The 13,529-nt window shown below is 40.5% G+C and overlaps 1 protein-coding gene across 10 annotated transcripts in view; it reads left to right on the top strand.

The window, feature by feature from the left end:
• MTMR3 (myotubularin related protein 3) overlaps nt 1–13,529 on the top strand; it is a 66,703-nt gene that overhangs the window by 41,347 nt on the left and 11,827 nt on the right. For all 10 annotated transcript variants that reach the window (XR_002831791.1, XR_002831792.1, XM_023762950.1 and 7 more), the window contains exons 8-14: nt 345–441; nt 1,368–1,481; nt 5,868–6,073; nt 6,573–6,704; nt 7,694–7,805; nt 11,292–11,487; nt 12,750–12,935. Coding sequence is in view for 8 of the 10 variants with exons in the window: in XM_023762950.1 (XP_023618718.1) it covers nt 345–441; nt 1,368–1,481; nt 5,868–6,073; nt 6,573–6,704; nt 7,694–7,805; nt 11,292–11,487; nt 12,750–12,935 (1,043 nt within the window). In the remaining 2 variants the exon portion in view is untranslated. The remainder of the gene's footprint in view (nt 1–344; nt 442–1,367; nt 1,482–5,867; nt 6,074–6,572; nt 6,705–7,693; nt 7,806–11,291; nt 11,488–12,749; nt 12,936–13,529) is intronic.

The following is a 13,529-nucleotide window of genomic DNA, read 5'->3' as shown; positions in this document are numbered from 1 at the left end:
TAAGCAGCCAGAATAATAAGAACATGGGTTTTGGGACCAGACGGGCCTGCCATAATAACCTCTCTGTTTCCATGTTGTCGTCTGTAAAATGAGCTCAGTGATAACTATCCTCAGACTTGATAGTAGTGATTAGATGAGATAACATACTTCTTGATCAAAATTAATTTCTTTATTCCTTAGTTCAGTCTTAACCTGACAGGGATTTTTAAAAAAACTAAAACCAAGTAGATGCTATTTTATTTATACAATACCTATCCCCTACTGAGAAGGGTAGCTACGCTTTTATTCTACCTATTTTGCTAAATGGTATTCATTTCCTTTTTTCTGCTATCTTTGGTTTCTAGGGGAACATGTAACATCAAGGTTTAAAAATGAAGTGGAGCGGATGGGTTTTGATATGATCAATGCCTGGAGGATTTCCAACATCAATGAGAAGTACAAGTGAGTTGTATGGGTCCCTGTGGACTGTGTTTCACAGCCATTGTCTTTGCAAAAACCCTATTTCTCATGTGACAGAACATTTGAACTTAGACTTTTTCTTTCAAATGACGTCTATTTATTAAATCTAAATGCGTGATTTTCAGAGTACTTCTTTAGTCTTTTTCCATTGCTATTACTGAAGTGGAAAGTGATCCTTACTTAATAGGATTCTGGAACCTTCCTTTCTACCCTCATGGTCTCTGCTTCCTGGCACAGGCATATCTAGATAACAGCGTCTATGAGTAGGCAGTCGGTTCTCATCACCACTTGACATCACATTAGAGATCGGATCAGTGATCTCATATGCAGTGATAAAACACTTAGGGGTAGTTTTTATGACTAATTTTACTCCACATTCTATGAAATAGACATAAGTATTCTGTACATACCCTTTGCCGCATTTGTTATCTGTAATTAGGACATCCTGTTTGGTTCATATCAAAGATTACATTAATAATCCTATGAGGTCTCTGGATACGTGAAATTGTAGGCTCTTAACATTTTTTGTGTTTCACTTTGACGAAAGCCTGAAAGACTGAGGGCGTTAGAGGTAACACAGACTTTCACTTCTGTAGTCAGACAGGGATTGTGTGTGTTAGAAATGGCCTGTGTATCTATGACAACAGAGTTACAATGAGTAACTGCCTCTCAACTCCCCTTTTTTTCATTGATAGTTAAGACTGGCAGATTCCCAAAAGGCAGCATCAAGGGAAACAATCCAAGATAGTGTGTGTGTATATATAAACACTGGAAGCAGCCCATTCTGCTGAGCAGGCCAAGACTCAAGTAATGCTCCGCACTGCCTTTTAACTGACGCGGGTAGCTTGATCAGCATCCTTCTGCTGATTCACCTAATGTCTCTCCCTCTTTCTCACCTTTCCTGTTAGGCTGTGTGGTAGCTATCCTCAGGAACTCATAGTGCCTGCCTGGATCACTGACAAAGAACTGGAAAGTGTAGCAGGCTTCAGGTCCTGGAAGCGCATCCCTGCCGTCATCTACAGGTGAGTAAGCTTGGCCTACTGCCCACTGCAAGTGGTCTGCTGCCTCTGATGCTGCTCACCTGGGAAGGGAGGTGAGGAGGCTTCGGGAAACTTCGCAGGCAATTCTGTGCTTCCTTAGTGCTAAAGCAGCTCTTCAGTTACACACCGGTAATTACTGCATCCAGAACACTAGCTGATAACATTAAATTAACACTGTTAAAAATTTAATAGAAAGGTGGCTGGTCTTGCTATTTTAAGATCCTTCTGACATTCTATGGGAAGATAATGTGCTTGCTGCATTTTGCTTCAGATGTTGGCCTTTGGAACGAGAGATGAGTCCTAGAAAGTGAGAATTGGGAGTAGAGTTGAGTCACTTGTGATTGTCTTTGTGGTTGAAAAACTTCAACACTTCAAAGAGCTCTACTTGGAGAGGGAGCATTTAGGGAAGAAGGCTAGATAGATCTTGGCTGGCTATAAGATCTGAGAAGTCAAAGGCAGGAATCAACATGCATTTACTGAATTTAGTTGTCTGTAGATTGCAGTGATGATTCCTGCGGTTGCTAGCAGAGGGGCAAGTTCTAGTAGGGGATGGTGACATGGTGACAAGCACAGGTTTGGAGTTTAAGTCTTTTATCTGATACTTCTTGCTATAGCACCTTGAGTAAGTTCCTTAACGGACTAATGCCCATTCTTAATTAGTAAAATGGGAATGCTGTTCTTTCTTTGCCTGTATGCTATGGCATCTGAATGAATCTATAAACACTGGACGTCTCTAAGCAGTATCTGGAGTAGGTTGTATTCCTGATGGCTGCTTTTATAATTCAGTGGCTATCTCATTACTCACAGAATCATGTTAAAATTTTAAGAAGTCATTACCTCTTATTTTGAAACTGTTTCGGGTGTCATCTTCTTGTAATATTCACATTCTCCATTTCATTTTCCCAGTTTGCAGACTTTTTGGTCTCTTCTTGAAATTAGACTAAACCAGTGAGGCTTATTTAAAACTCATGCCTAGAGACCTTCTATTGAAATTTTGAAATTGTAGAAAGGGATTTATCTCTATAATTCCCACTGAGGTAACGGGCTTATTAATTTAGTCCACTGAAGGCAAAATCTGATGCCACCCTGAGTAATGAGATGGAAAAGTATTTTTTTCTGGCCCAGGAAAGTTTTCAGTCTCAATTCCATCACTGTTGTTTTCAGACACCCCTAGAAAAGTAGGTCACCACATTTACCTATCACTCAAGTGGTAAGGATGACACAAGAATTAGAGAGCAGTGAAAGCTGAAAGGTTTTATGGGCCTTATCAGCGATCTGCCCAGCTCAAATGGGGAAAGCAACCAGTGGCTGCTCTGGCCAACTGTGTTAGATCAGCAAACCTGGCATTTGTGTGGTTTTCTGACTTTGAAAATGATAGTCCTTCCCCCTTGTGTTCAAAGCAAGGGGCTTTAGGTGAATTCTCTCTGTTGGTAGAGAACCCTAAAAGTGCAGGTTGAAGAAAAACTTCTTAGGATAAACATGGAAAGAATTTTTTCCCTTCTAAAATTTATTCTAGAGAGCATGAGCCATGGGTTTGTTTATTTTTTTCCCCTCCAACCCTTTCTGGAGACATAGAGTATGTATAAATGAATTTTTTTTAAAATTTGTAATTTCTCAGAGAAAATCTCTCAAAAGATTACAAATGAAAGTTCTTGGTGTAGTCCACATAAAATCAGGCTTCCAGGAACTGGCGTCTATTTCAGAACTTTTTCTTGTATCTCTGAGCTCCAGACTGGGTGGTCAGATTGAGGCAGTTGAAGAATGTTTTGGGATACTCTAGCACAAGCATGTCAAACTCACGGCCAGTGGGCTGTATGCCTCGTTTAAATGAATTTGACATGCTTGCTCTAGCACTCTGCTTTGTCAGCCTGGGTGGCAGGATGCTTCTGAATCCACCTGCATTTACTGAATTTAATTGTCCATAGACTGCAGTAATGATTCTTGAGGTTGCTAGCAGCAGTTCCTTGACAGCACTGAACCAGTGCCTGATGCATGCTTTCTCTTACTGTGATGAGAGTATTTAATTGGATTTATCATTGAAGACAGAGATTGCTCTAACACAGGAAGATGATGAGAAGGGCACCCCCTCTGTAGTTCAATCCACAGCTCCCCTCTGTGTGCATTGAATGATTTAGAAAATTCTAGTCATTTTGGAAGTTTGCCTGACACCAGTTTAGGGATAGTTTAAACATTTCATTGTTTAATTTTTATATTTTTTATGGTTCTGTTTGTGAAAATGATAGAAATGCTCTTTAATGATTTTTAGCTTTAGTGTTTTAGTTCTCTTTCGTGCATCTAAAGCATTTTAGAAGACTGCAGAAACTGCCCACTGCAGTAGCTCAGTTGCAGTCTAGCTACTATAATGCCATAGCCTTTCATGGATGAAGAGTGCCATCTACTGTTCCTCCTGGGCACGTCTGGGAAGCATTGCAGAGAAAGGTGCTCAGGAAAGGTCCTGCCAAGCCTCTTTCTAGAGGTTTGGCATCAATCAGCTCATTGGTTACCCAGCACCTATTAGCATATGCTAGTAGCATTTTAAGAATCAATGAGGTGTTTTTTTTCAGTTGGGCTTCATTCAGGTGAGCCAGTTGATTGTGTTGGTAATACACAACTACTTGTCTCCCAATAAGGGAGGATTTAAAAACTACAAGCAAACTGGTGGTTCCAGTGAAATTTGATTATTACCAAATTTAATGTATTGCTTGTGAGCTTTAGGATTAAAAACAAAAATCTTTTCTCACATCATTCCTTGAAGAAGACAAATGGATTCAAAAGTGTGTGTTGCTTAAATCCATATTTGCTCTACATATGTGTAATGTGTGCATCATATATGTGTTTAGAAACAGTTTTTTTAAAATACATTTTTTATTGATTTCGGAGAGGAAGGGAGAAGGAGAGAGAGAAACATCAATGATGAGAGAGAAGCATTGATTGGCTGCCTCCTGCATGCCCCCCACTGGGGGTTGAGCCTGCAAACCGGGCAGTGCCCTTGACCAGAATCGAACACGGGACCCTTCAGTCCACAGGCCGATGCTCTATCCACTGAGCCAAACCAGCTAGGGCTAGAAACAATTTTAACGGGAGGTAAGACATTGATAGTTTCCTCTAGAATATAGAATTGAGGGACATTTAAATTTTTTGCTTACTAGCTTTTTATTCTACTAATTTGTGTTTACAGTGAACTGATTTCTTTGATAATTTTTTTAAATGGCTTTATGGAGATGCCCTATACAATTTCCCTTTTAATGTAATATGTAGTTAGTGATCTTTTCTTTTTTTCTCTTTTTTCTTTTAAGTAGATTCACAGAGTTGTGCAGCCATCCTTACAGGTAGTTTTAGTCATTTCACCATCCCAAAAAGAAGTCTCAGACCCATTAGTAGTCACTCCCCAAAGCCCCTAGTCCTGGGTTACCAGTAAACTTGTTTCTGTCTCTAGATTTGCCTATTCTGCACATTTCATATAGATGGAATCATACAGAATGTGGCCTTTGTGACTGATTTCTTTCAGTTAGCAGAACATACTCAAGGCTCATCCATGTTGTAGCATGTGTTAGGACTTTATTTCTCTTTATTGCCAAATAATATTACTTTATAACTTTTTAATTACTAAAATTGCCTAACTAAAATTCCTAGTTAGGAAAAGACTTGGTTTTAATAGAATCTTAAAGTAGACTACGAGTACTCTGATCTTATTTCTTGGAAAAGGATCTATGAGAGTATGGCTTATTGAGGTTTATGCTGTTCATTTCCTTCTAAGAGAGTAGCTGGCTCATTGAGCTAATTTGCCTATAATAAGAACAGTTTGTGACTCAGGAAATCTCAGGAGATTTTGTCAAGCAGTTCACTGTGGGCCAGGTAAGTGTTTCGGTCCCAAAGGTGGGATCTTGTTTTGAAAATAATCCCCAAGCCAGCCAATTGCTGCGGTGGACCTTCAGAAGTCAGTGAGGAAACAAATTTTTCAGGTGCAGATAAGAAGGAGAGAACAATGCTTCATTATTGATTAGAAGAATTAGTGTAGTATCTATAGATTATTTTTAACCTGATTTTCCAAAAATAAATTTAAAGATACAGACATTTGCTTTATGAATAGTAATTTGTTTTCTCTAAGAAGATACATTTATTATTTTGTTGGTAACTCTACAAAGATCTCTAAAATGGTCTGATAATTGAGAAAGGTCTAGGTAGGATTTGTTGTTTTTGTTGCTATATAAGATTTCTGCCCTGAGAGGACTTGAAGCTAATGCATCTTTTACCTGTAGTTAGGCAGTTCATTAAGGCATTTAAAATCCACCACCTCACTGTGGTATGAGCACAGAGCATCTGGATGGGGCCTCTGGATGGTACAGTTGTTTCTTGTTCCCTGCACAGGCACCAGAGCAATGGAGCTGTCATTGCCCGCTGCGGGCAGCCGGAGGTCAGCTGGTGGGGCTGGCGAAATGCTGATGATGAGCACCTGGTGCAGTCAGTAGCCAAAGCTTGTGCCTCCAACTCCCGATCGAGTGGCAGCAAGCTGTCAACTAGGAACAGTTCTCGAGACTTTCCCAATGCAGGAGACCTTTCTGATGTGGAGTTTGGTAAGGTGCTTCCTGGCAGCAATTTTTATAGCAGATGAGAACCTTTTCTTGAAATGGCCTTTTTCTTATAACACATAGAATTTGTTTTATAGAAGAGAGCAACGCTTCAATTGATGCGATTGTTTGAGGATTCATGGGTCTTGGCAATAAACGAGAAGACCCCTTATTTCAAACTTGGTTTAAGAGGACTAGAGTGGTGTTTTTTTTGTTTGTTTGTTTTGGGGGGTCTTTCTTGCCATAGTAACGAATATATATGTAGTAGGGGACCTGCAGTTTCTCCAGACCATGGAGGAAAATTTCACCAGGCTTCATTAAAGGACAGCTGTTGTAGAAACAAGGTATAGGAGATTATAGGCAAAATAGAAAACAAAAAGAAGTTCTGGTTAGGGATTTCACTTAATTTTTTTGTACCATAATATGTGTCTGGGGTTCTTACTTTGCACAGTTCTGGAAGGGACAGGTTCATTTAGTTTTTCCTCCCCACTCCTGATGTTCCTAGATTCTTCTCTGTCACATGCTTCAGGAGCAGAGAGTTTAGCCATCCAACCTCAGAAGCTCTTGATTTTGGATGCACGTTCCTATGCTGCGGCTGTTGCAAACAGAGCCAAAGGAGGAGGCTGTGAATGCCCAGGTGAGATGGACAGTGCTTTGTCCCCCAACATTCTTTCCTCATGAGTCCAGCCTGTGCCCAACTGGGTCTTACTTCCTAATATGAAATGAAAGGCAAACCATGTTCCCCAACCTATCTTGAGAGAGCCAGAGCTCTTTGGATTCTTAACACTATGCTCTTTCCATGGGAGAAGTGGAGGTGGAGGTACAGTGAAACCAAATAGTCCTCCTTCCTTGTGCCAGCCTTTAGGTGATAAGGAAAGTCAGTTCTCTCCCATAATAAGGTCTGTTCTTATTTGGAAGCGGCTTCTTTAAGGCTCAATTTCTCAGCCTTCTAGGAGCTTTGTGTTGCCTTTGACAAGTGGGTATGCTCATCACTTGTCTTACAGAAACTCCTCACATGGCTTCCACTTAGAAAACCTGGCCTGGAAATCGAAGCAGTAAATACGAAACTGTAGCAAAGTGCTTCTCTCCTAACCTCTGACGTACCTACTGTTTGAATGCTGGTTTTCTCCAAAGGAACCCTTTGGTGCCAGTTGTGTGCCGATGGAGCAAGTTGAGGCACCAAACTCCTTATTCAGATGGGATCTAAGCTGAGAATTAAAAGCAGTGGTACTAAGGTGAAATTTGAATGCACGGAATGCATTGTTCTGCCAGGTTGTTTTCAGAGATTCCAGAGCTACAAGTTAGCGCAGGCCCAAGAAGTAAACCTGGGGGTGAGGGGAGTATATAGATCTTTTTATTTTTTATTATTCATGTTTTTTAAGTAACAGCTTCTATTTTATGTCAGTATCTTCACAAATCTAACCTTCTTCTTTGCAAAAACAGGTAAAATTTCAAGCACTATTTTCCGCTCATAATAAAGGACTGAGCTAATATAGGCTTCAAAACACTGCAGTTCCATTAGCAGCTGCAGTGGGTTTGTTTATTGCCATTTTGCTTCTTTTAAATTTGGCCATGTGGGCTTTAAATCTAACATATTTGTGTTCTACTTATTGTTTTTCTCTCTAGAGTATTACCCCAACTGTGAAGTTGTGTTTATGGGGATGGCAAATATTCATTCAATCCGGAGGAGTTTTCAGTCTCTGCGGTTGCTGTGCACACAGATGCCAGATCCGGGAAAGTAAGACCTTGGCCTTAGCTTTAATTTTGCATTGCCTTTTTTTTTTTTTTTTTTCCTTTTCAAATGAGTTCAGAGATTCCTTCTATTTCTTGGTAAACTTTGGTTTTACTGTTAGTCTCTGTGGGTATTCTTTCAGTGTTAGGAGCATGGCAGCATAAATGAGGAGCTGGGATTAAAATGTAGCCCTTTGAAAGGTTTAGAATGTGCAGCACATAACAAACGGAAGCCCTCAGAATGGAAGTATTGCTTTCTTTTTTCTAAAAACTCTTCCTTCTTTTCTACATTTGCTTTTGGCCCAGAGTAATTTAATTTTTTGGTTTCTGACGTCCTGTAGTGACAATTATCTGCTATGAACTGGGATGTTTTACCATGAAGAGTCAAAGTTTATTAATCGTGTTCTAAAAAGGGTTAAACTTTTTAAAACTTGCTGTTAGGTCAGTTCTTTTCACATAAGCTGATTTCTAAACTACCCTCTCTCATTTACTAAGGACATTACCATGATTTTTATTGCTTATTAAAAATGAATGGCTGGCATGTGCAATGAGGAAGGTGGAATAACATCCCCTCTTCCCAAAGGAACTGTTTGAATACAAGATAAATTAGGAGGAATGCTCTGTAAAACAAATATGGACACATAAATATTTAAAAGCCCCTGCTTTACATTTCAGGAAGCCAGAAATGGTGCTAAAGAAGAGAATTTTCTCTTTTCTGGTATTTGTGCTGGAGCCCATAGCTGTTTCTTTGGGTTCTATTTAGTAGACTCACGATCACATCAAGTTTTGCAGCCTTCTTTACTTGATTTATTAAATCAAATGGCTGCCTGAAGCACTTGTGCTAACTCCTGGTACCAAATGATTAAATTCATCACAATTGCAATCAGCCCAGAGGGTGAAGCACTTGTCCTTGGGGAAAAGCCTGACGGAAGAAATGAGCTTGATGTTCTGCTTTGGGGATTAGCAGCTTGCATTACTGTACACTCCCAGAACCCAGGCAGCAGCGCTCTCTTCCTTAAAGGCGGGGCATAGAAAGGAGGACTCGGGAGATCTGCCACTGTATGACTTTGGCCAAATCTGTGGGTATCAGTTTTCCTGTCTGTTAAAATGAAAGGGATAGAATCAACACTACCTGATCTCTAATCTTCCATATATTAAAATTATAAAGCTATTTTTTTTTACCTTCACCGGAGGATATGTTTTTATTGATTTTTAGATTGTGAGGAAGGGAGATACACATTGATATGAGAGAGGAGCATCAATAGGTTGCCTCCCATATGCACCCCTACTGGGAATGGAACATGCAGCCCAGCTCTGTGCCTGACGAGGAATGAAATGCACAGCCCTTGTGGTGTACATTGGTGCTCCAGGCCAGGGCAAGATAGTTTTTAAACTTGGTAAAAAGGGTGTACTTAGCACTATGTTGGTCCAGATGAATGTCTGGGAAGGAAGGGGGTTTTTAAAGAAGGTAATGCTGCCTGGCCTGTGTCGCTCAGTGATTGAGCATCGACCTATGAACCAGGAGGTCACGGATCAATTCCCAGTCAGGGCACATGCCTGGGTTGTGGGCTCGATGCACAGGATGAGGCATGCAAGAGGCAGCCAGTCAATGATTCTCTCTCATCATTGATATTTCTATCTCTCTCCCTCTCCTTCTCTGAAATCAATAAAAATATAAAAAATAAAAAAGTACAGAAGGTAATGCTTTATCTTTTTAAATTTTATTTTTCAATTACAGTTTTTACATTCAGTATTATTTTGTATGTATTTCAGGTGTACAGTATGGTGGTTAGAATGCTTTACAAAGTGTTCCCCCCAACTTTTCTAGTACCCACCTGGCACCATACATAGTTATTACAATATTATTAACTCTGTTCCCTCTGCTGTACTTTACATCCCTGTGACTGTGTTGTAACTGCCGATTTGTACTTCTTAATCCCGTCACCTTTTTCACTCAGTCCTTCAACCCCCGCCCCCTCCAGCTTTGTCTTTGGCAACAAGTTATATTATAATGCTGTGCTAACGCCTCCCTTGAGGAAAAATGAAGCTATGGCAGTGGTGGGACCAGCTGTAAACAAGCCTCCCAGCACTGGTGGCTGTGGAAGGCTGGGGCACGGTGTATTCCTACTCGTTGTAGAATAGGCACGGAGTGTGCAGTCCCTCAGCACCTCCTTGGTTGGCCGCTTCTGTAGTGCAGCTTCTGTCAGGCATGGCAGCACCACCTGGTAAGTGTGAATAGTTTAGTCAGGTCAAGAGAGCCTCACACTTGTTCTCAGTTACTGTTTCTCCAGGGGCCAGGAAATAATGCAGTATTTTCTCTCCTATGCCTTATCTTTTAGTTTCTTCAGGACTCTGTGAGGAATGAGAATAAACAATTTATCCATTAGCAAAAAATGTGTTCGGGTCCCTCTTAGGAGATAGAATGTTTTGAGATTGAGTTTTGCTTTTTTGTTTGTTCATTTTTTTACCCATGATTTTCAGCTATGCCTGAGATACAGTGTCCGCCCTCTGAGGATCTAGGGTCTGATTGGTAGACCAAGCTAATCCATGTGAAATCAAAGCTTATGCACTACATTCTGTAGTCTATTTACCTCCCCGCCTTGGATTATTCCAAAAAGTCACACTCATTCCCGAGGTTTAATAGTTGTTTATAGTAATCTTGGCAACAGCCCTCTCAGAGACCCCTAGCAGAAGTACTTATTCCCTCCTCTGACTCGGTGTTTGAAGGGCTACACTGTTGGCTTAATACAAATCTGATTACATTTTGGAGAAATCAGAGAGCTTTTGGGGGTGGGGGAAAGGGAGGGTGGAATTCATGACAAGAAACAAACTGTCAACAGTTAAAAGACAAGTGTGATCAGCTTGTGATTACTCTCAAGGGGCAATGCTTGTGATCTGATGCTTCCTAAAGGCCTTTTGAAAAAAGGGTCTTGTGGGTCCCGGCTGAATCCAGTCTCTGTTAAACGAACTTCCTGTACTTTTTTTTTGAAAACTTGTTGGATAAAGTTGCTGATCATTAAATATAAATATCTAAATATCTTCTGTTTTACATCTCAGAAGTGGCTGCATTTTCTTCAAGAGAAGATTCCAGAATTATGTTTTTTTAAACTGGGTATATACCTATCACAGACTGAAAAATATTAAATATTAATTTTATGGGAAATTAGCCATAAGATTTTTGAAACAACAGGTGGTCCTATTGATGGCTGCCCTATTTCTAAGGCTCTCCTCTATTGCAGCGGTTGCCAGCCGGTGGTCCGTGAGGTCCGAAAGGTCGGCGACCGCTGCTCTATTGCATAGTAGGGTTTGGGCATCATCTTTGTACATGTTTTATAAAGACACAGAGACAGGTTTTCTGTTTGCTCTGGCAATGTTTATTTGAAGGGAAAGTCTTTGGGAATTGCTGTTTAATTTGATGGGTATTTGGCATGACATAGTGATGTAACCAGAAGAGTCAGCATTCCCTTATCCCCTTCTGTTTTTATCTTTCTAGTTGGCTCTCAGCTCTTGAAAGTACAAAATGGCTCCATCACCTGTCTGTGCTTTTGAAGTCGGCACTTTTGGTAGTGCATGCTGTGGATCGTGATCAGCGACCAGTGCTAGTGCACTGCTCAGATGGCTGGGACCGCACCCCCCAGATTGTGGCATTGGCTAAGCTCTTGCTGGACCCTTATTACCGAACCATAGAGGTGGGTGCATCCAAGGAGTAGGACTTGGTACTTCAGGGTGAGTGGGGGCACATTAGAGGGTTTTATGATCAGTTTTGGTTGTGTGGATAGGTCTAATGAAAGTGAAATTTTCTTGTTTTAAATCATTGCTCTTTTACCTTGAGCTAAATTGTAGTGGTGCCTACCACAGTTTTTGCCTCTTAAATTGCACAGATTTCGATAATAAAGTATTGAGAATATAGCATATTTTCCTTTGTAGTCTACCTACTTGGAAAAGTTTTCCCTGCTCCACGAAAATGGGGCTTCTATAGAAGGATCTTGGTATACTATGTCATAAATATTACCACAGTATTCTATGGAGAAAGAGCTCTACTCTGAAATAACCTGCTGATGGCTTAAAGATATAAGAAAAACCATAAATGTACCCTAAAATATATGTAAATCAGAGGTTAGGAAAGATTTTACAAACATTACTTTCTTTGTAGGTATAATAGGAAAGACAGAAATTAAAAAGTAAATAAGAAATTTAGGGGAAAATAGTGACTTTTTAAAAAATATATTTTTATTGATTTCAGAGAGGAAGGGGGAGAGAGATAGAAACATCAATGATGAGAGAGAATCATTGATCAGCTGCCTTCTGCACGTCCCTACTGGGGATCAAGCCCTCAACCTGGGCATGTGCCCTTGACCAGAATCGAACCCGGGACCCTTCAGTCTGCAGACTGACGCTCTATCCACTGAGCCAAACCAGTTAGGGCGAAAATAGTGACTTTCAGCCCTGACCAGTTTGGCTCAGTGGCTAGAGCATCGGCCTGTGGACTGAAGGGTCCCTGGTTCGATTCCGGTCAAGGGCATGTACCTTGGTTGCAGGCACATCCCCAGTAGCGGGTGTGCAGGAGGCAGCTGATCCATGTTTCTCTCTCATGGATGTTTCTAACTCTCTATCCCTCTCGCTTCCTCTCTGTAAAAAATCAATAAAAAATATATTTAAAAAAATAGTGACTTTCATATAGTGAGTGAAAGAGGCTAAAAATATACATTAACTCAAGAAAGGCTTAGTACCCTTTTGATGATTATTGAACAAAGTTGAGGGAATGGGGAAATTGGCTTAAATATATCTTATCAGGGATGCAGCCTTCAGCCTCAAGGCTGGATCCAGGGCTGCTTCTGATGGGCTTAGTTGGGAGGCTGTTAAAGGGTTCACTGCTAGTGACACCAGGCCCAGGACTGTCATAATCTGGACAGACAAGCACAAATGGTCTTTCTTGTGTGCTTCCCTGCAGGGTTTCCAGGTCCTCGTGGAGATGGAGTGGCTGGATTTTGGTCACAAGTTTGCTGATCGGTGTGGTCACGGGGAGAACTCTGATGATCTCAACGAGCGTTGCCCAGTGTTTCTGCAGTGGCTTGACTGTGTTCATCAGCTTCAGAGGCAATTTCCTTGCTCTTTTGAGTTCAATGAAGCATTCCTTGTGAGTTTGGGCATGTGGTTCTTCATTTTGGGGACTTTCTAAATTCGTGGGGTATCAATACAAATGGTAGTGGGCCATTTTCACTTGAATCTGTGTATCCTTTTTAGAATTTAAGAGGAGTCATTCTTTCTCCCATTTTAAAAATTAAAACAACAGTAAAAAACAAGTGTTTATTCTTTGACTCTAGGTGTACTAGGTTTGTATAGTTTTGGAGTTGGTTTAAAGTGTAGTGGCTCTCATCTCATCACACTTTTCTTAGTCCTGCAGCCCCCTCTAGCTATTTCATTTCCTCACAGTAGAGCTCAAGTCTTCTACATTTACTATCTCAAAATCTTATTTTTCCATTTTCTCTTAAACCTATTCCAATCAGGTGTTCACCCCACTAATTTATCAGGGCCACTCTGGTTAAGGTGCCTAGTGACCTTCATGTTGCTAATCTAGTGATAAGCTCTAAGTCTTCATCTTTTAAAATACTTAATTCCCATTTATTTAAAATTCTATCAGTCTGTGTACATTCATCTCTTTTAAATTGAGGAGTAATTGATGTGTAACATAATTAGTTTCAGGTAAACAACATAATGATTTGATAGTTGT

The sequence above is a fragment of the Myotis lucifugus genome, unplaced genomic scaffold (assembly GCF_000147115.1).
Source record: "Myotis lucifugus unplaced genomic scaffold, Myoluc2.0 scaffold_269, whole genome shotgun sequence".
In the NCBI taxonomy this organism is placed as follows: Eukaryota; Metazoa; Chordata; class Mammalia; order Chiroptera; family Vespertilionidae; genus Myotis; species Myotis lucifugus.
Note: the sequence above shows the minus strand (reverse complement) of the source record. Positions and strands in the feature narration are given on the sequence as shown.